The sequence below is a fragment of the Chelon labrosus genome (genome assembly GCF_963514085.1).
Source record: "Chelon labrosus genome assembly, chromosome: 11".
NCBI lineage: Eukaryota > Metazoa > Chordata > Actinopteri > Mugiliformes > Mugilidae > Chelon > Chelon labrosus.
This window is the reverse complement of record NC_140344.1, coordinates 12,339,345-12,361,357: the sequence shown is the minus strand read 5'-3', so window position 1 is coordinate 12,361,357 and position 22,013 is coordinate 12,339,345. Positions and strand designations below refer to the sequence as shown.

The following is a 22,013-nucleotide window of genomic DNA, read 5'->3' as shown; positions in this document are numbered from 1 at the left end:
GTAGTCAGACTACATTAGCAAAAAGACTAAATTAAGAAATAATAAAAGAAACGCATGAATTAGCTGAAAGGTGCAGAATAAGAAAAGGTAGTTAATAAGCGACTTATTAAGAGTCAGGAGGAAGCCCATAATTATACCTGCAGCTTTAATAGAAAAGGGTCCTAGGACATAATTAATCATGTGATGAAAAATCTTTCATTTTACACTTAAAAGACCATAAAATACTAATTTTGCTCATTAAATGCATTTTCCACTTACAGCTGGTGACACTGTTAAGGATATGCTGCCATCTTCTGGTTGCTTTAGGTACCAAACCTGACGTCTGACCACATGGGAAAAATCAAACGGTAAGCAGTGTCTCAGAATATCAGCCTTTATGCGAACAAGTCGTGTTAATACCTCGGTTCAGAGTCAAACAAAATTATAAAAGAGGTCAAAGGATTCTAGTTGTTCAGATTTATTAATAGTCTCAATAATAAAGAGAAATAAACTGTTACTAAAAATGGCTTACAGGTCCACAAATATTGTCTTCTACTAATCTAACTTTTGTAAAAGTGTACAAAATATTTAAAACAATAAAAAGCCTTCATCATCAAGTTTAAATTAATGTTTCATAAAACAGGAGCTTTGTCATTTGCCACTTTCCTCTCTTTCCGTGACTGCAGCACGGCGAACATGATCTGAGGACTTGTGCGAGAGGCATGAAATACTACGTAAAAGTGCAATCTACCCATTAAATGACCCATAAATTCAGCTATAATAGTGTATTTGGAATGAAGTGGAAGGACTAAGATAATGAGACGGCTAATAAACGGGATGAGGGAATGGAAATGGTTTTAGAGAAGATCAGAGAAGAATGAGCCGATGGCCACGGCGGTCTAAGGAATTCTCTGCTTTTGTAACTTATAACATAAACCAGACAAATTACTTCAATAAGTCAGTCAGAGAGGGGAAAATACAATGTGGTTACCCAGCTGCCATTTTTAAACGTTATTGCTTTGAAGGTAAAAACAAGACTTTTTATAATAAATGTCGGTGTGAGAATCTTAAATAAAGATGTTCGGGGTAGAAGCTGCAGCCCGCTTTCTGTTCGTGGACTCATTCCACGCGAAAGAAATGAAAATATGGCTTTAAGGGTGATGACAGGCTTTGCCAAGGTTTCCAATTTCTTTGAATCTGACAAAAATTGTGCTGACAAGCAGCCGCACTCTGCGCAACAATAGAGAGGAAACAATAGGACTCTTAAAACAAGAGCATGTGTGGGTGAAAGCTTTCCCATATAAAACGCTGACCAAGCACTAAAGTGCTGTAATCCCTTACCAAAGTCATATATACAGTTGTAAGAAAAAAACAAAAAAAACAGATGACATGTGAATATAAAAAAAAAGAACAAAAAGGAAATAAAATACTCACTCAACACTTCATACACACTTACTTCAAGCGGACCTGGTCATTTTGAAGGGTTACTGGTTACCAGTTGTACACATCAAAGAGGAAGACTTGATTTAGAGATGCTAACTGACGATGGATAGCAGGAGGGAGGAGGAGGAGGTAACGGTGGTGAGCGTCAATAGAGGTTAATATCAGGGCTACTGGGTACAAGGAGGCAGTGGCAGAAACCAAAACTCCCACCGCAGCAGCCCTGCCCTGGGCCTTTCCTCCACCCTCTGTACCAAAAATACCAGCTGCAGGATCACAGAGTGGCTTTAATCCTTCAGAGGGCCTACCATGCAGAGACACACATACGCACACATGCACACACACCCTCCTATTTCCCTCTCATCTCCCTGCCCCGGAGTCAGAAGATGCTCTGGCTCTCAGCTCACCACATATCACTTAAAGTGCTCGCTCTATATATACCACTATTTTAAGCGCTTAATTGAGGTCAGCCAAAAAAACAAAACATACAAATGAACATTTACATAGAATCAAACCACTAAATTCTTAAGCTTTCACTAACAATATCATGATTGTCATCTTAAAACAACACAAGGGATAAAACAAGAAAGATGAAGAACTTAGGTCCAACAAGTGTGTCAAGCTTGAGTGAAAGGTGTGTGTGTGTGTGTGTGTGGGACATATGGGGCGTGAGAAATTTGCACAGCTGTGAAGATCTGGGAAGCTCAAATGGTGGAGACAGCTGTCTTAATTTGTCTGTGTGTGTGTGTTGTGTGTTGTGTGTGCAGGAATGTGAGGCAAGGAGAGAGAGGGAGACTCCGTCCATCTGTGTGTGATGTGAAGCTGGCTCTGTCCTCAGCTCAGTACTTCGGTACTTTGGTATAATCCTCCTGGACGACGCTCTTGCACAGACACATGGCGAGGATCATCCCGAGGAGCTGGAGGAAATGGAGTTGTCAGTTTAGTTATCAGAGTCGAAACTGACTAATGGAGCGCTCAGACTCATTTATAAACAGTTACTGCGTCACAGATTTGTCTGTGAGTTTGTAACAAAATTATTTTTAAATGCTTCGTGTCCAAAGCACGGAACCGGATTAAATACTTGGTGCAGGTTTAATGGATTGGCAAGGAGGCCACTGTCTTAAGATGTTTTATTACTGATGTCTTGTTTCTTGTCCTGCAGAGAGTTTAAGCTTTCTTTCCTTTGTATTTCTGTCAAAAATGAATCTGGAGCAAGTGGACGGTTAGCTGAAAATAAATAACAGAGGTCTGGAATCTGCATCCATGCAGTAACTGCCTTAGTAATTTACATATCTGAACAGAAGTGCAAAAACCACACATGGTTTTATGAAGAGAGATGAACTGAGTCGGGCCAGCTGTTTGCCTCTGCGTCCAGCTAAGCTAAGAGGCTGCACTTTTATATTTAATAGACATGAGAGTAGTAACTGACAGGAGGATTTATAACTCTTTGATTCTATGGCTCCTGGGTACAGTATTGAGCTGCTGATTTATTTGCTTTTTACCAACAGCCACACCAGCGATGCAGCATACTTGTGTGTATGAATGATTAAAGATAGATATACTTCTGCAATGTTTTGCATTGTTGCGCTGTTCAGCGTTTCAGATTATAGACAAGCTACGCTCCAGAGGCAGATATGATACGTCCGCAAACGTGGAGTTTAGAGCACGGAAACACGTTGGTGGTCTTAAGGTATTCTTGAAAATAATCAGAGGAGGAGTTGGATACTCTACCTCCACGACTGCCACACCGACACAGATTCCCAGAATAATCCCACAGTTATCCAGGAGCCACTTTTCCACGTTGGTTACACAGCCCTACAGGAGAGGACAAGAGAGAGAGAGAGAGAGAGGGAAACGGAGAGAATGAGGTTAAGAAAGACGTGGAAAGAGGAGAGGTTTCAGGCTGACAGGCAGAGAGATGAATGACTACGCGATCCCAGCCGGACATGAGCAGAGCCTTTTGAAAACACTACCGCTGGCTCTGGAGCAGAGTCGGTAAAAGGGAAAGAATAACAGGGCTTAGCCGAGCTGAGGAAAATGGTGGAGAGAGTGTCGGGTTTCTGAAACATGCAGACCAAACAACAGAACAGTAGAGCTTTCCCTGGTGTTGGAACAAATCACACAGACAAATGACTCGCCTCAGCCGTTACTGATCACTGTGCTGATTAAGCCTGACCACGCTGAGCTGGCAGTCTGAGTTACACAACACGAGTCGAAAAGTTATGTAATGACTAAAGGTGTGAGGTTTATCAGAACAATGCAACAATAAACCCAAGCAAGGTCTGGACTTAAAGATAAAATGTTAGCTCTTATATAAGCCTTGTGGGACTGGGCAGCATTTAACAAGGCAGACAATACAGATTATGAAACATACTGTAAGTGAAAGGAAATGGACGTACTGTTTCAAAGACAGGTGGGTCTTCGGACAGGTACTCGCACAGGCCTGTTTGTTTTTTGTCGGTACCAGGCAGGGATTCATTGCGACACGAGCATGAGTACAATTTCTGGGTGCTGTTCTTGATCCAAATGTTCTCGGACCAGTTCCCCGGACTTGTCCATCCGCAGCATTCCATCTGGAGGTACAGGAGAGAGAGAGGATATAAGTCAAAAGACAACCAAAAAAAACATATAAAGGAGAGGAGAGACAGAGATTAATGGGAAAATAGGATTAAGGCAAAACCAGTAAATCTGTTGGCTCCGTGAACGAGCATGTTTGTTGTAATGTTTTGAGGCCAATCACTTCTTGGCTGATGTTTCCGTAATGATCAGGAGGAAAGAGGCTTGGCGGGAAAGAGCGAAAGAGAAGGCAGACAGGGGTGGGGAAGATTTGTTTAATGAGTCAGTTCATCCAAAGTACAAAATATAAATATTCTCCTACTGTCTGATTAGTTTCAGTTCTATGCACTGACATTATGAGATGGAACTTGCTGCCACCAGAAAAACAGTGAATAATATTTAGTTTGAGCACAACAAAGCATTAGAATTCGGAAAAACTCGGCAGCAGCATGTTACTCTTGCAACGATGTCTGTTTTTCTGGATAAGCCACAGACGGGGGAGTCTTTCTTCAGCAGACAGTAGTTCCACTGTACACTGTTCACACTGAGGACTGCCGGACAAGACAAGATCGCTTAAAGTGGAAACTGAATAGTGAAGAAAAAAAAAAGAAACGAGAAAACTGCCTCGCTGGCTAGACACCATTAAGGATAAGTTTAAAAAAAAAAAAAGAACTCCATTCTGTAATTTTGGTGAAGTCACTTCTTGAAAGTGATGAAGGATTAAATGTTCAGTTCACACTGGGGCCACCCACTCTAAAAATAAACATGTCACTTCAGATAGAAGCTCTGCTCATGCACATGTACGGTATAGCGAATAATCTTATGAAAACACTGACGGGATGCTTTTCAAAGTGATGAGTCGTTCTTCTGAATCCAGCAATGAATGTAATCTGTCACTATCCTTAACATCTTTAGATTTGAATTTGCCTTCATACGTAACACAGTGGACTGACATATTTACTTTCACTCTTCTGCAGCCGTGTATTATGATTACTGAACTGAACTGAACTGAACTTTACTTTTGCGAAACATGGTGAAACGTGGGATTGATTTAACTGAACAGCAGTCAGCAAGAATTCATATCATTGTGGTTTGAATTTTTTGTTACACTTAAGTTTTGCAATGGGGTAACGCAACGAGAGGAATCAGCACAATGAGCTGACTGATGAAAGGCAGGAGGTGCCAGACTGAACTTCTCAGCATGGGACCAAACCTGCAACTTGAGTTATGTTCAGCGTGACAGAAAAGACAATGACTAACTGGCCTGGCTGCACTGTAAGCAGAGGAACAGGGCGCTCTTTGAATGTACTGTTGATAAAGTGGTTGCTTATTAATTGTTTGCAGTCATCACAGGTGTAGCCAAGTCAACTAGAATGTGTAAACATCCACTCACAGTCCTCTGAATGTAGTCCCAGGTGTGCTCCGTGGTCTTGTTCTGGCCGGTGTAGTTGATGATCATGCCCTTAATGATGCTGGACATCTCGTGCTTCAGCTGGAAAAGAGATGAGGATGCATTATCATCCGTGTGAAGTTAAATTATTATAGCAGATGTGTTTATGTCTCAAGATAACCCACTAAAATATTCAAAGAATTGGACATCGAACTTGGGTGCAGGGCAGAGAAACAGCGTACGAGGCAAGAAAACAAAAAACACCCGCGCTAAATCTTTTTCCCCATGTTTAATATGAACATGTGAACTTAGAAGTCCCATGCTGGGCTGAAACACTGCACAAACACAGCTCAAGAGGAGAATGACTCTGTGCGTATGTGCGTCAGACCACAGAGCAGGGGCAGCGATGCAGCCTCTCAGCTCTGCGGGAGATGAGCGTGAGCCTCGCCCTATTCTGGGAAAGGGCGCCACCCTGCCCTGTGGTGAGCCTTAAACACAGGGAGCGTGCCGAAGGCTGCATACTGTACACACACGTGCTGTACACAGACACACAAAAAACACATACATACATACTGTACATGCTGGTCATGCAGGGGTGAGGGTTATCAAGAGAAAGGCTTTTTTTAGTTTCTGTTTTGTTTCGTCCTTGTTCAGAGAGTTTGAAACCGGTCTGAGACAATGATACGTTCAAACAAAACACTCCTTTTGAAACAAACCCACGAGGCTGGATATGTTATTTAAGGCTGGTTTCAATGATGTGACTTCCTAACTTCAGCTTGATTATCACTTAAAATATGCTGAGTGAAACCTAGATGTCCAAATGATCCACAGATGCCAAATTATAATAAATGACCACTGGTATTTGGATGCAATACTGCTGCAACCAATATGTGTGCTGTGTTTGCTTAAGGTGCACTGCTCATTATTTGCCCTCTGATGTATGCACTGGGTGTTGAGCGATCCTATCTGTAGGGGGCAGTGTGTCACCAAAGGCTTAAGTAGTTTCTGTCCCTGGGGTGATAATTACTCTCTTAGATATGGTAATGTTGGACAGACATTATTAATATGTTAGCATGTGACAACAGCTTTAGAGACGTTCGTTCAGTGAGTACTGGTCTCTCCTCTCTGCCTCTAACACAAAAAAACAAAAACGTTGTACAGGGGGAACCAAGATGACAATGAAAACGTTCAACAAAGAATAAAAGCACGTGCACTACTTCCTCTATAGTTCTCACTCAGTGCACCTGCTTCGTCTCACTTTCTACCACCACTCAAAGCCACGTTCCTGCATCCTGTGTTGAAACCGGGTTTCATCACAGGATGCAGGGGGCTCCCTAACAGGTTAAGCTAAGACGTTACGGTTGCGTAGGGCATTGCACAATCAACCAAAACTATAACGGTGGGACGAAGAGCGGCGGGAGAGGAAAGCACCAGGACACGTGGGTGCTGAAAACATTCTCCAGAGAAACCCGAAGTGACATTAAGAAATAAGGGAAGTGAAAAAAACGGGACTGTAAACAGCACAATTAGAGTTCACGTCTTACCCGATCCCTCTGGAAATAGATGAGAACTCCAGCAGTGACCTGGGCAACGAGGATGAGCAGCAGGCAGGTGAAGTACTGTGGCGGATAAAGGCAAATGTCAATGAATGCTCTTAAAACACTGTCAGCAGAAGTCTATTAAAAAGCAGCTAAAATCAACATTTCTTATAATAGCAGTGGCTGAAGCTTGTGATGATGAGGCTCATTACCTGAATCTATAACAAATTACAGCTCTATTGTTTAAAGAGTCCCTATCTTGACCATTTTGCTCCACCCTCATGGTTATTTTTAACCGCAGCAGACGGTCCTAAAACTCCAGCGTACACTACCTGCTCAGCACCGAACAGCTGACAGACACAGCGGGGCATGGCCACTTGGGGGGGGCAGTCAAAACAAGTGTCCACACCTCGTGTCCGAGAGGCAGTGTTATGACAGGCTAATCTCTCAGACACCGTTACCTTTGACTTTTTGAGTTTTTTTCACTCATTTACAGAGAGATTATGTAGATATACGAAAGCCTTCAACAAGAACAATGAAACTCATGAGAAATCCCTCTCTGGTCTCGTGTTTATATTTCAAATGTGTGCATGTGTGTGTGTGAGATGGGGGGGAATATTGCCAGCTGGCCACTGTCACCCGGAGAAGTAGGTCATGGCAGTTCTTCAGTTAACCCCTAGCAGGTTTAACGCTGCAGAGGTCAATCACCCATCCCCGCTCTAGGCGTACCCCCTACATTTGCCTGGCTTTATCCCTGACAGCCCCCCTCCCCTCAGCACATGCTGCGAGCTCCCTGGCCCCACACACATAAGCAGAAACGCTGAGGGGCTTTACTGTCAGCAGGAATCTATCATGTGTTCTTAGCCCCGCTTGAGCTCTCAAGCAGGTGCATTTAGGTGAATGCACAAAACAAGTGTGGCTTTTGTGTGTTTAAAACAGTAGCAGCATACGCGTAAGCATATGGTGGGCAGTGGGTAGATCAGAACATCATTCTTGATTAGAGTTAATAACATATACTTTAGGTGTTGTTTTTTTTAGCTGTTTATGTTGTTACTATGGTCTTGTACAAGAAATGACTTTGTTCATGGTCAGCAGCTAAAACCCCTTCAACACCACAATGAATTTCCATTTTTTTATGTATCAGTTTCCTGTGTGGTCATGACTAAACCATGGTTCAGATGTTAGATTTAAATGCACTTCTCACATTGTGATGAGGGGCGTTAACCCTATGCCTGCCTGCTGGAGAAAGAAACGAACGCAAAAAGAAGTTCTCACCAGACCCAGCAGGCAACGGATTTCGTAGATGGCTCCTATGCAGCCGAAGAAGCCCATGGCCATCGAGAGGGAGCCGACTCCGATGAGGATGTATGAAGCCACTTTTACAGTGTCTGATGATTCCTCTGGAGGAGACATAAACACAGACAGAGAGTTCAGCCGCTGACAGCTATAAGGGGGCTGTAAAGCATCTGCTGTAACAGTTTGATATAAACAGTTTATTTTAATTCATAGTTAACCCCTGAGTACACAGCATGCACTGAAGAACATGGTTTTTCATGGTGACAAGCACCCCGAACTCTGCCCCTGTTTGTTTTTTAACTTTAACCACAGAGTGTGGCTATAAACAAATGCAGCTCAGTTAGGCCTCTTTCAGATGCAGAAGCCTTTTATACAGGGTTAAAGCGAGCAACACTACACAGAGTAAACTTCCTATGTTTAACTCAGAGCATTCGAACACTTTTCTCCCACAAAAGATTATTTTCATCCAGTAGGCCACCAGAGGGTTGGAGTGCTACGTGCACCAAGATGAATTGATTTCTTTGGTATGTAGAGTGCAAGAGGTTCAGGAACATGACGACTGAAAATGAAGAGTGGAAGACTGGAGAGGAGATAAACTGGAGCCATTTTGTGACTGCCTTATCTGGGCTGGAGGGGCTCCAGAGAGTGAGAGGCTCACTCTGCGGATGAAGCCAAAATCTGAGCTTTGTGAAACTGCTCCAGGATTCCCGAAGCCAAGCAAACCAGGCAGAGCTATCAGATAACTCCCCCCCAATTATTTGGTAAAGAAGAGAGCAGACACAGCAGCTCCACCGCTGCTGCTCTGATATCTGCTAGGAATATACTTCAGTGCCTTTTTCTGGCTCGCTCACGAGAAAACTGATTAGATGCAGCTATTTTTAACACCCATGTTATTTAAGATGCTGATTCTTTACGCTCACGTAAAGCATGCGGCCTGGCAGACGCACGGTGAATATTAATTATCCCAAAACAAGTTCTTCCTTTCAAGTACAACTCTATTACTCTCGCTTTGACTTTCTGCCTGTAAATGATGAATATTAGCTGGTTCTTATAAAAACTTCTCATGTATTTTCATCAACTGACTTCAAAGATGCCCTGAGTTTTTATATTTATCTCACGCACACATTATTACAGTTTGCAGGCTGCGTCATTATCATAAATCTAACATCTGTTGGGCTGAAGAACATTCTTCTAAAATGTCAAAATTAAGATTTTTAAATATTTTAAAGATCAATCAATTCTGCCAGATTACAATGACTATGTTTGTTGTTGCAGACTCTAAAGGAACATCAATAACAACTTTACACAGAAATTGTAGTGTATTGAAACACCGCCACTGGTAAAATCCACATAAACCTATAGTCTGCACATGGAAGTCACTAAACCCAGATAGGATGCTGACTCTACATGCAGTGCATGTTGTGGTTTTAGTAAAATTGAAAGCTTGAAAGTACTTGGTTCAACATATGCAGAGTGTTTATGTGGCTACAGGGTGGCATTTAAAGGGAGGCAGACCAGCATACTGTATGTTCTATATCCAGCACTCTATAGAAGCATGTTATTTCAGTCTCTTCCGTACCCACGCCCACACACAACTAGTATCTGCAAAAGCAACAGATGTCCACGGGTTTCTTTACACACTAATTACCTGGAGAACCAGGGACATGCATTAAATACTTTAAGTCTCAAACTGCCTCAATGAACATGTTGACTACTGACACGCTCTGGTTGGAGGATCAATGCTGACAAAACAGGAACGTAAAAGATTCCTGACATCATTAAAATATCCCACTGTACCCAAGCAGAGATTTACTAACAGTCAGACTATATTCCCCATGTAAGCAAATCGTCTGTATTCTGTGATTATTAATTCTTGGAACTACAATGCACTCAGATGTTTGTGTGTGGTTACCCTGCAACACACTGCAGCATACACACGGGAGTAACAGGAAATGTAATGCAACATTAGAAAAATTATCAGCTCTGTTATCTGCACGCAACGTTTTCAACTGAAGCAGTTTTGTAAAATTCTTTGCATGTTAAGGCAAACAGTTTGAACTAAAGACTGACTGTCTCATCTAACCACGTGTAGCAGGAAACATCGAAGAACAATGAGGGGCAATTAATCAGTTCAGTTGTTATTTCTTTATCAAAGTGTGTGCAGGTGTTTCAGCGCACCAGATACTGTACTTTACGAGCTTCCTGCTAGACTACCAAGACTACCATCTGTGTTCTTCAGTGGTAATACTAAAACATACAATTCCCCCGTAGTCAGCATGTGTTTGCCTGGTTACTGTGCTGTTCTGTCGTGTACTATGGCAAGTTTCCATCTAGGTCTCTGGTAGATCTTCTAAAATAGTTCCTTGAGTGGTTTCCATGGAACTTTCCATTTAAAGAGGAAAGAATTATGGTGCCGCTGAAGAAGGACGTGGAGGGAGGAGGGAGGACTGTTTGGTACTGCAGCTCCTTCTGTAAACACGGCCAGAGCCACACATTCAGCTCGCATACAGGCGGTGAAAAGTCACGGTTGACATTACGTCCAGATTGAAAATGTAAACATCAGTGGATCAACTTTGGGCTGAATTCTGAATTTCTTCAGGGTTTTTAAACGGTCCCAGGAAAAATAATTTTACATCCAAGTTCTCCGCTTGTCTCCTCACGACTTTGTAAAAGTTTCTGGATTAATATGAAGCACATTTCCACACTGTGCTCTGGTGCGCTCTCTGGCTCACGTATCTCCTTTCCGAGGCTGACTTTTGTTTAAACATAAGGCAAACTGTGTTTTGGCAAGAAGCAGCAAGACAGATTCAGGGCATCATGAGAGTAGAATAAACTATTAACATCGCTGTATTGATACAGAGGGATACACACTGAGGGAAAGATGTCTCTTTAACTGAAAAAATTAAGGGAACCACATCTTTGTCAAAGTTTCCCTGCCTGAGGTCACTGGGACAGCTGCAAGGGCCTCTACTAATATAACTCATAAAGAATGGAAACTGAAAACACAGAGATCCTGTTTATGGTCAGGCAATGGTACAACTTCTGAGGGGAACACACAGAGTCAATAAACAGAGCTGCCTGCAGCTTTTGTTCCCCAACACACTGATAAGAGATTTCCAGTGGGTTTAGAAAATCCAGACAGGAACGGAGGTTGACCCCTCCAAGGTACAGGCAACAAAAATACATGCAGGAGACAAGGTCATCCCTCCTTATGGGAGCACCATCCTTAGGGTATCAGTGAATCATGCTATCTCTGGAGGAACAGCTGCACTACCACAACAATAGGAAGGGAAGATGAATACCAAGCTGACTTTATTTTATGAAGGCCGAACCACAGATAAGCAAGCTCAACTTAATAACAACCTTGTAGAGATTCTTCCCTTGTTACTGACCTTGAGAGCTGGAAGAGAAATATAGGACTCAGTCTGACTGGTTTAGGGCACGAGGTCAGTTCACGATGTTCCGTCAAAACCCCAGACTTCTCACAACCCATCAGTAGCAATGCAGCAAAAAAAACCAACAACAAACCCCCCAGTCTAAATATACGTTTCTCTAGATCTAACTGACCTTGAGACATTTGCCGTGCTCAGTATCAACGCACTACATTTAGCTATGGGCGGCATAAAAATAAATGAAAGCTAAAAATCTATGTTTAGCTGTTAATGCCTCTTTCCGCTTTTGATTATTCTCATTTTTGTTTGAACCATGCTGCCAACGTGTTAGAAAGTTTCCATTACTCAAGATAATGTTTTGATTGTTCCACTCATGGTTCAAAACCAAAAAAAAAAAAAAAAACATTCAGTTTACAATGATATAAATAAATGAAGTGACTCAGAAATCAGAAGGGTGTCAATAAGTACTTATCAAGATAGTTACTGATTAATTTATTTAGTGGTGTGTGGCAGTGACGAAGGGGCATCAGAGTGTGATGCCACATTTGAGTTCCAACATGTATTTAATTGCCACACAATAAACTAAAAGAATGAAACAGAGAGAAAAACTCAACTGCAGCTCTTGGAAATCCTCCATGTGGAATGAATACAGTGAAATCATTTATAAAGAGATTTATGGCAACTAAGAATTTCCATCTGCGGTTCACCCTTTTTCTTCAGGCAAGGCTAGACCTGGGTTTCATTATGCTTTCTCTAGTATCTTCACAGCAGATAACCTGAGTTAAAACGTTGTTGTCCTTAAAATGGCTGATAAGCTAGTCTCTAACAGCATGCCCCTCGGAGGCTTGGTGTCTGTCTTACTATGCGGTGTCTACAAATAGATAAACATCTGTCAAGGTGGGAGATTCTGTCAGCACACCTCTGCCATCTGTGAGGGAACAGGCAAGCTCAAAGTCCAACTCTGTGGAAACTGTGGGGAAGTAAAACTGCTTTTTATAGTACAAGAGGAAACAACACGAGGTGCCTTAGTAAACCAGAGCCTGTCACCTCCTTTCACTAACCTGCTGCCCACAGATGTGCTGTCAATGTGTGTCTGCGGGACAGCCTGAGGAAGTTTCATCCGTGAGCTGAATATCTGTCTTTGGTTCCATGGGAATGAGTTAAATATGAGATAAAAAAAAAAAAATCCTCATAAGCTGCACAAACTAGGGCAAGGTTTTTAAGGATTGGCACATTCTCCGGTCTCTAATATCCACGCCCCCTCTGCGCTCAGAGAACTCAGGTCAAAAGTGATGAATGTTTTTCTTAAGTAAGCGTTTCTCTCTAATGGATGTGTCAGCAAAGAGTGTTACAGCACTTACGTAGAACAGCAATGAAGCTCTGGTTATCAAAGAGGACCCACAGGCCGAAGCCCATTATCAACGCTCCGAAAACCTGCGGGGGGAGGGAGAAAGAGAAGAATCAAGCTCCAAATCTTGCAAGAGAGTAAAACACAGAATGTGCGCTGGTATGTCTTAAACAGAGGAATTTTGCTTTTTGCTTCTTTCCTGTCACATCTGGGAGTAATCAGATCTTCTCTCTGTCTTTCTCTCATAGCAACACTAAGAGGGAAAAGAATGTGGAGAGGATCGAGAGGATCACTCTGGTTTATGTTCTCACCATTAACATCCAGTATTCAATAACTCAATCTTTTAGATTTTTTTCAGAGTAAGTGGTCACAGCAGTCAGAGATGAGCCTGCAACATTATGACACTGGCCCGAGAAAATGATCAGATTTACCCCAATGTGTCATTGTAATGAGGTTCAGAATATCAGCAGGCCCTTGTTTAGGAGTTGTGGGGGCAATATCCTTAGAAGAGAGGCTTTGTTGATTCATCAGTTTTCCGCTTGCACTGTTCCCCCTCTTCAGCCCCACAACAGTAATTAGAGCCTTGGCTAAGCGCTGTTCATTTAGAAGGACTCTTGAGCACCCAGCAGCCATCATTAACCCACCACTTCCTGGCTTCCCCTAACCTCCGCTAGCCTAATCTGTCCACATGGACAAATACTGACAAGGACACACACGCTTCCTATTAGACACCGGTGGAGTGCTCACTTCAAAAGGTCTGCGTCAGGTTTACGGCCGTAGACTCATTGGAAAGGTCTGGACATCCTCGCAGAGTAGGTTTTAGGAGTCTGGAGTTTTATCAACCCTTGGACTTTATGTTGTGACCAGTGTAGGAGAGGAGGAAACAAACTGGAAACATCTGCGGTTGTTTAGACCCGGCTGCTCTGTAAAGCCTCGTTGCCCCCAGGCAGAGTCACTGCAACATTTCCCTGTGTATCTCCACAAATCTATTTGCATAAAAACACAAATTGCAAACCGAAAGGCAACGGCCAGCTCTCGAGGCATCACGAGTGTCCAATTTAACTGAGCTAACACAGCATACTTATTGTACTACCTCAGGTAAACATCATGTAACCGGATTCTGACAATGCCTGCCATGCGTGTGCAGTTGTGCCACCATGGCAACCACAAAGTGATGAAATTACTTACAAAGAAGAGGAGGTTGAAGAGGAACAAAAAGTACTTGGTGACGGCGATGCATCCTTTCCCCATGGTTGTGTGTCTGAAAGTCAAAAAACAGAGGAGAATTAATTGGCTAAGTTAACTTCAGTAGAGTAATACGGCACCATTCTGCGGGAGTGAGATAACAAAGACAGACGAAAACAGATTTAAGATGAAGAAACTATGCAATAAAAAAGAAGAAACTAAGGCTGTTAGCCTTGAGAAAGCTTAATAGTGAACAAGCCACAGAAGAACGACGACAACAGGAAAATCTGCTCAGTAGGGTTGCTGATTAAACACAGCTTTAATCTTCAAAGCAACAGCATCAGCCTAATTCATTTTCAACAGCCACGTTGCTCCAGTCTTTAAAAGCCCAGCCTCCTCTGATCCACACTTTTATGAGACAACTATTGTCCTGTAGGCTTAGAATTATAGGTTTTATGACAATACGTGAGAGCAAGCTTGTTAACAAATACAGTTGCATTTTTGACAGAGGAGGAACCAGGCCGGCTTGAAAGACTACCACTAAGTGATGAGTGGTGAAGTCATGATAACTGTGTAGAGTCCATTACAGCTGGTGTGGCTATATGCTATTGTTGTCACCCACAGGAACAGGGAAGCTAGGCCAATCTACAGCTTTATTTACCGTTAGCTTGGCTAGAAACAGTGTTTTACCATCAATTTCAAGGGAAGCCTATGTTCAGCAGGTTTGGCTGATGTCATATGACCAAATTACTCACATTAACGTTGTGAATCAGACCCTTGAGGCAAGACTGCAGCTGTCTGACATTTTGAGTCTGAGCACGCCACGGTGACGCCTGCGCCGTTTTACACTCAGTTTCCCTCACGCACGAAAGGTGTGAATTTGTCTCCTACCACGTGTGCATCGTGTTACTTTCCCCGTGACTTAGGTTTTCCTTTGAGAAAACACCTGTAGGTCAAGTCGGTGCCACACATACAGTCACAAACTCTGCGAAACTCTCCTGGCAACATGAGTGCAGCCTGAGCGTCGCGAGGCCAACGAAAATATTCAACACAACCAGACCCTTTCCTACACAGTGAGCACTGAAAATATAACCAGCCATTGTGGTTATTGAAGGAGTCTGAAAATATCCTAGGAAGACAACTCCCTGCGTATCAGATGACAGCTGTTCTCTTCTCTTTTACTTGTAGCTTCTTCCCAGTGGCTGCACATGGAATATTGTAGATTATATATAAAGGTTGCAGTTGTAATTATTGTAAAAGGTTTGTTTTTGATTTGTGATTTTCCAACTTACAAATTTTTTTGGGAGGAACAAGTTCCTACAGGATGTTCAGTGGTGATTCTAAATTGGGAGTAGGTGTTGGCATGTGAGTGCGAATGGTTGTCTGTCTCTCTGTGTTAGCCCTGTGATAGACTGGCTACCTGTCCAGGGTGTACCCCGCCTCTCGCCTGATGACAGCTGGGATACGCTCCAGTCCCCCCGCGACCCTTCTCAGGACAAGCGGTTACAGAAGATGAATGAAAGAATGAATAAAGTTCCCACAGGGTCAGTCTCACCTTCTACAAAGGCCAATTATGCTAGTAGCTAAAATATGCTGACAGTTGCTTTTAAGTCTGGGAGTAAACCCAAATGCAAATAAACTATATTTACTTTGTCTCTCAGTCACGTCTCACTGCAAGACTTGTATCTTCCTCTTCAGCTGATTAGCAGCATGACTGACATGCAACGGAAAGGGAAGTAATAATTTCACATACCTCCTATCTTTTAGATGTGCTGGCACGAGAACGTGAAATGGCTATTTTAAAAAAACGAAACAGACTTTCAGAACAGCACCTGTCTAAAAATACTGATCTTTAATTTCACTCCCTGTGTGTCATTCCTCCACCCCCCCACCCACATTTCCTGTCTCCACTATGCTGAACAAATAAAAGGGGGAAAAAAAGCTGTGCCACAATTACTGAAAATACAGTAAATATAGTAACGTCTTCCCCATGAAACTGCTAATGCAAAGCTATTTTTATTTTATTTTTGATGTCATCAAGCCTGTAAGTAAAACTCACAAGTTAGGTTTCACCAAGTGTCTACTGTCATTTGATCTTTTGGGAGCCATCACTAGTTACTAACCAAATTCAGGACTGATAAACAAATACTTTATCTGCTTCTCATCCAACATGCTCGGCTGGGTTTTTAATCTTTATGTGTGGCACGCGATCCGTAGAGAAGGTTTATCCAAAGACAGCTGACATCACTATTACTGTTACTGGCCTGCTGTATCTCATAACCTAAATACCACCACAATTTCATGTTAGCAAAACAGACCACGCAACAGATACCCCTGCAAAGCAGATAATCCTTAAAGGAGATTGTTGGTCTTTATGTCTAGATGTTGAGCAGCAGTGTGGATTAAAAAAGGCTCAGTTATGACAACCATTGTTTGCTGACTGAGCCCTGCCACGTGAATACCGCTCCTAACAATGCCTCAGTGTCCCGGATTGTATTTTTCAATCAACGAATTAAACAGGCAAACGGGCCCAACTCAGATTATTCTGAAGTAGCCGAATGGTCAGACTATTTTAGCACCTAAGCTCACGGCGCTGGTAAAGTTGAGGGGTTGTTTTATAGCGTTACATTTGCTGAAGTTGTGTAGGCAAGCCCAGTCGCATTACAAGACTCCCTGAAAGCAAATGATACGTCTGTTCCAAAGTGAAACGAAAGACTGGAAAGAGCAATGGAAATTCAAACTAGAGTCAAAGAACAATGCCAACAGTGCCATTATAACCTTGTATAACTTAGACTTACATAAACTTTATTGATCCACAAGGGAAATTGCTTGGTTACAGTAGCTTAGTTGTCCATAAAAAACACACTCTTAAGAACCTCAGATAAAAAGAAAAGATTAAATTAAATAAAATAGAAATAAAAAATAAAAAATAAAAAATAATAAAACCAGTAGAAATGTAGTATAAAGCTGCTGAAATCAAATGACAATTATAGTAGGCAAGGTTTATCAGAAATGGGATGGTTGAAAAGAATAGAAGATGCTCAGATTGGTGTAAAAAAAAAAAAGAACAGGAAGTATTTAAAATTAGTAAACTTTCCACACTCTGTGACCTCACAGAGACTTTTTTTTCCCCTCTGTGCTGCCCCCTTTCACCTCCATGTGGTTTGGTACAATGTGTGATCACACACAATTAGTGTGGAATAAAAGAAGTGTTCAGCTGAAATCAGTGCTTATTGTAGTTGAGAAACACGAGGTACAGAGATGATTGTAGCGTTAGCAGCAGATGGCTGCAACTGTGTCTGTAATGGACCCAGCATGGATCAGCTATGGCCCTGTTGAACACAAAAAATCAGGCAATGTGCCAGCCACTCTCTCTCACCTCCTCCTAACAGAAATATATATGACCTCATTCACACATCTGTGAGGTGATCGCACTGGAATGAACCCGTTTACATAATCTACAGTCATTAATACCATACTACAAACACGCTTTAACATCTGCAACTAGGTCCTTTATCCTTCTGTATTCAAACAGGATGTAGCTTGTTGACCACTGTGGCCGAGAATTGTTTTTTCTTGTTTCAGTAAACGGTTTCATTTCATTGCTGAAAACTGGTTTTAGTGGGAATTCACCTTTGTGAAAGCGAAAGGATGGTATTAGTACTTATTATCACGGATTTACAAGTTTTCGTTTATGTCTTAACAGTTTTCATTTGTCTGGTTCATGGGATATATGTCATCTAGACAATCAGTTCAGTCTCTTCATGAGTCAATAGACATCACTGATTTTTGTAGGACGGAGGGGATTCCCAACTCTATGACAAAAATAAGAAAATCCCCCACTGTGGTTGAGTGCCAGGTACCTTCGTACCATTCTGTGGAAATGATGAAGCATCTATAGCAACAAGACTAAACAGAGACTTGGTGTATTACTACTATATCGCCTTTTTAATAATTTAGTCTATATACATTTAGTATTTTCTTAGTGTGACCAATCTAGCCTTGACAGGAAAACAAATATCAGGTCTCAGCAACAGCAGACTTTTGGGCAAATTAAAATCAAACACACAAAACTGTGAGTGATCGGTAGCTGACATGTAACTGGCATTGATTTCTGTGTTTTATTGCCTAAGGATGCACAGTGTCCAAGACAGCACCAAGAAACTCACAGACATTGATCTACTGCAGTTTGAAGACAACTTGGAACCTTTTCACCTAAACTCTAAAGCATTACTTTTTCAAATGTAAACTCAATATAGGAAAACACATACTACTGCTGAGTAACTGATGGATCAAGAGTTACATTCCTTTTGCTTGCTCCACTACGTGCACCAGCTCAGATACTGAATGTCTTTCTGCTTGTAAACACCAATATTGCTCAAGTGCTTACAGCTAATGCAACCAGAGAAGTGTGGTAACTTTATGTCACCTAGCATGTGTGCTGTTTATTCATTCCTTAGCCTCAATGGTTCCCTCATTACAGCTTACAGTCAGGGCTGGAGTAGCGAGGGCAACAGTGCTGTCAACAAGGCCCAAACATGAGGGGGACCACCCAAAGTCTGGAATTTAAATATTATTTTTATCTCAGACAGAAAACCACCATGTGGACCAAGAGCTGTGGTACAGAGAGGTTTCATATTATTTTACAACATGGTTAGTTAGCTAATATTACATCCACTAGAGATGAATGAAGCAACATCCAATTTGAGAAACAACCAGCGGAAGGTCCATCATCACATTTACTCATAACACTGAGAATATTGGTCACACAGAGCTCATTAAGTGACTGCTAGAGGCAATTTCAAGCAGCCGTTTACGCTGAAAGTCTTGATAAGTTTTACTGAGGGAAATAAATGTTCAGCAGCGCAAGTAAAGTTTAAGAACTCAGGCCAAGTTATTAGACGACTCTCATATTAAGAGAGTCAATCAGTTTGAGGGTAATAGCAGGAAATAGTCCTGACTTTAGGTCCATCTAATGAATTTGTGTGTTTAGGCTTCAACAGTTTTATTACACTACATCTATGTGGTAATTTACCTTAATTCTGCAAAATATTCCTCAGAAGTTGTATTTGTTTGTCTTTCATTATGCAATAGTAAATCATACATGTCATGGGTGTGAAAGGAAGTGCGAGGGAGAGATGGCTTTCCACCTTTGATTTGTGTTCTGGGTTTAATAAAGACTTAAGAAACTGTGTAAGGCTTCACAGAAAAATGGAGGCCAAAATATGCTTTACTTCATTATTTCTAATCCAAAGAATCATGTGCGATTGTTATCAATCCAGGTATTTGTGTAGACAATTCCATGTATTAAAAAGGAAGGAAGGGGGGCCCCACTGAGACTGAAAGGAGGGCCCCAGATTTTATTTCTACACCTCTGCTCACAATGGTAAGGGTTGGTAACCTCTCAAATCGTTTTTGTCCCAATGAGCCTCATTAAAAATCAGACAATAAGTTCTCGGGTTGATCTTGTTAAGATGTAATAAACTGACATTTATGTGGTATTCTTTAAAGCGAGCTCCACCAGGAGATACAATGAGACCCAATGAGGAGGACAATTATCCAAACACACTTTATATTTAACTTGACAGTTGCAGTTGCCAGTTAACTTCTTTAAACACGTCCAGCACAGAAACAAAAAGATAAATAAATGAAGACATAAAAAAAGCTGGCATGTTTGAACCATCTGTTAAACTGCAAGATGACTAATAACTACACGACAAAGAGATGACTATGGACGGACTGGCAGATTTAGGCTGTTAGGTTAAAAGTTGTCGTTTTTCTCTAAAAACTCTTGTCGTCTTTGTGAACTCGTACCGACACAGACACACTATTTAATTTACTCATTTTACGTCTCACAACTGAAACGTCCCTGACTCCGTTTACCATGTCAAAGACTGCTGAACTTTACAGGGAATTACCTTAAACTCGACTCAGGTAGCTAACCGATGTTACCACACTAGTTATTAACTGGTTTTCTGTCAGTTTAATGGAAATACTAATCATTAACGATCGCTACAGCGCCAGACAAAGTTTTCTAAAGTCGGCGCACAGAGAAGCTGAAGCACAAAGACATGTTCTCCTACTCTTATTTTAATGGTATTACTGGCTACAAACTTGTAAATATGAACAATACTTACTTTTTGTTGGTGCTTCCAGAGGAGGTTGGTGGAGGACTAGTCTGTCTTCTGTGCTGTGTGAGACTAAAGAGACTCTGAGAAACGTGTTCGGTGTGCTGTGTGTGTGCGTGTGTGTGTGTGTGGGAGTCTGTACAAGTGTTCACACACCCCACCGTGCGGTCACTGACATGGTTGCTCCTCTTAACCCTCTCCTGTCCCACCGTGGAGACCGCAAGCAGGGGCGGCCCTAGACTCCGAGGGGCCACAGGCAAACATGTTGCTCTGAGTCGGTTTTATTAAACAATCTCTCAATGAGTTATAATGAAGCTGCATTCAAGATTACAAATCAGTTAAAAAAGTTAAAATTATACTCTTCATTACAGGGCAAATATGCATGAACAGTGAGTAGTATCGTCAGGTAAATGTTTGAAATGGTTCCTTGATTCATAGATTTTATGTCATTATGAGAAAAATGGTTGAATAAAAGTTTAAAAGAACAAGTTATGGTTATTATTAGGGCAGAAAGGGGCAGCAGCGGTGCACTGTAAAGCCATGTTATGAGAGTTTTAAGTGTGTTTATAATTGTCATTTTAAATACACGCATCAGTACTCATTATCTATGTTGTATCTTAAAAATACTTCCTTGTCTAAACAAAAGCATTATCCTCATCATTATTATATCATCTGATTGTATGAATAAGCAGCATTCAGCAGCCTCTACTTCATTGTACTACAGTATACTGGAAACTATTAATCTTAGTAGTACTATAGAAACGCTGATTGTCTAAGAGATTTTTTATGTGGTTGCAGCTGCATTAGACTATAATAATGTTTCTCAGATGATGTCAAATGTTGGCAGAGACTGACTAGTGATAATCTATCGGGAGATAATAAAATTAATACCGTGATCACATGAAGTGTTTGGGGGTTTTATTTTGACATTATACAACCATTTATTGATGACTGTGAGAAAATAAAGTCCTTTAAAACACAAAATTATTGTTTTTCGTTTGAGGAAAACACAACAGAAGTTATTGTGAGCTGTTGCCTGTGATATAATACAAACGATTCAATGAAATGATCAGTTGTTTTAGTTACTTGTTCCTTAGTCGTAGGTTGATCATAAACAGTCGCTAGGTAAACATGACTATATACATATTTCACACAGCTTTTCAATGATTAATTGTACGTCATTCTGCAGTAGTGTTTTGCCAAAATGCATCAAGAAATAAACCAGGACTCAATACTGGGTGGAAAGTATGGGGGAAATGCATACAAGTAGGGACACATGGGAGCCGTTTGCCTATAAACAACCTTAACTGCATACATATTTCCTGGGCCACACAATCCCCCCTTTCACCTTCGCTGCCCGGTGTGTGTGTAAGAGGAACAAGAGCTCTCGGATGGGGTGGAAAAGGTTAAGCTAGACTATGATACACTGAATTTCCTGAAAGATCTTTGTCTAGACCTGGACAAGATCATGTTATGACATGTTGAACAGCGGCAAAACAGAAAACACTAAACAAAATGTGAGATTACATAAGCGCTCTTAAGTTTTTTTGTTGGGACATGTTAAAGCTGCAGTTTCTGGTTTGTGAAATGATGCATTCAGACAAATTTAACCGGAACTCCTGCCAAAAGCGCTCTACTTTTAATGTTATTTCAGGTAGGTGGAAGCTATCCAAGACCGTCCTTCCTTCTGTTTAACTGAATAACTGAGCTAAAATAAGTGTCTTTCACTCGATGCTGGGCAGATTTGAGAGGGTATTGTAA

The 22,013-nt window shown here is 41.5% G+C and overlaps 1 protein-coding gene across 1 annotated transcript; it reads right to left on the bottom strand.

Annotated features, from left to right (window-relative positions):
- Nucleotides 1–359: 359 nt before the first annotated feature.
- cd82b (CD82 molecule b) lies at nucleotides 360–20,385 on the bottom strand. Its single transcript, XM_084554800.1, has 9 exons — nucleotides 20,262–20,385; nucleotides 14,128–14,200; nucleotides 12,953–13,025; nucleotides 8,179–8,303; nucleotides 6,910–6,984; nucleotides 5,369–5,467; nucleotides 3,819–3,992; nucleotides 3,151–3,234; nucleotides 360–2,336 (listed from the first exon to the last, which is right to left on the bottom strand). The coding sequence occupies exons 2-9, from the start codon at nucleotides 14,188–14,190 to the stop codon at nucleotides 2,259–2,261; spliced, it is 771 nt and encodes a 256-aa protein (XP_084410926.1). The 5' UTR covers nucleotides 14,191–14,200; nucleotides 20,262–20,385; the 3' UTR covers nucleotides 360–2,258.
- Between the last annotated feature and the right edge of the window lie 1,628 nt (nucleotides 20,386–22,013).

What these genes read in the sequence shown, in the direction of transcription:
- cd82b (XM_084554800.1), bottom strand. Translation starts at nt 14,190, where the DNA reads ATGGGGAAAGGATGCATCGCCGTCACCAAGTACTTTTTGTTCCTCTTC. An exon ending in TCTATTTCCAGAGGGATCGG is followed by an intron (nt 5,468 to 6,909) that starts GTAAGACGTGAA and finishes TCTCTTTTCCAG; the next exon opens with CTGAAGCACGAGATGTCCAG. An exon ending in ACCCACCTGTCTTTGAAACA is followed by an intron (nt 3,235 to 3,818) that starts GTACGTCCATTT and finishes CCTCTCCTGTAG; the next exon opens with GGCTGTGTAACCAACGTGGA.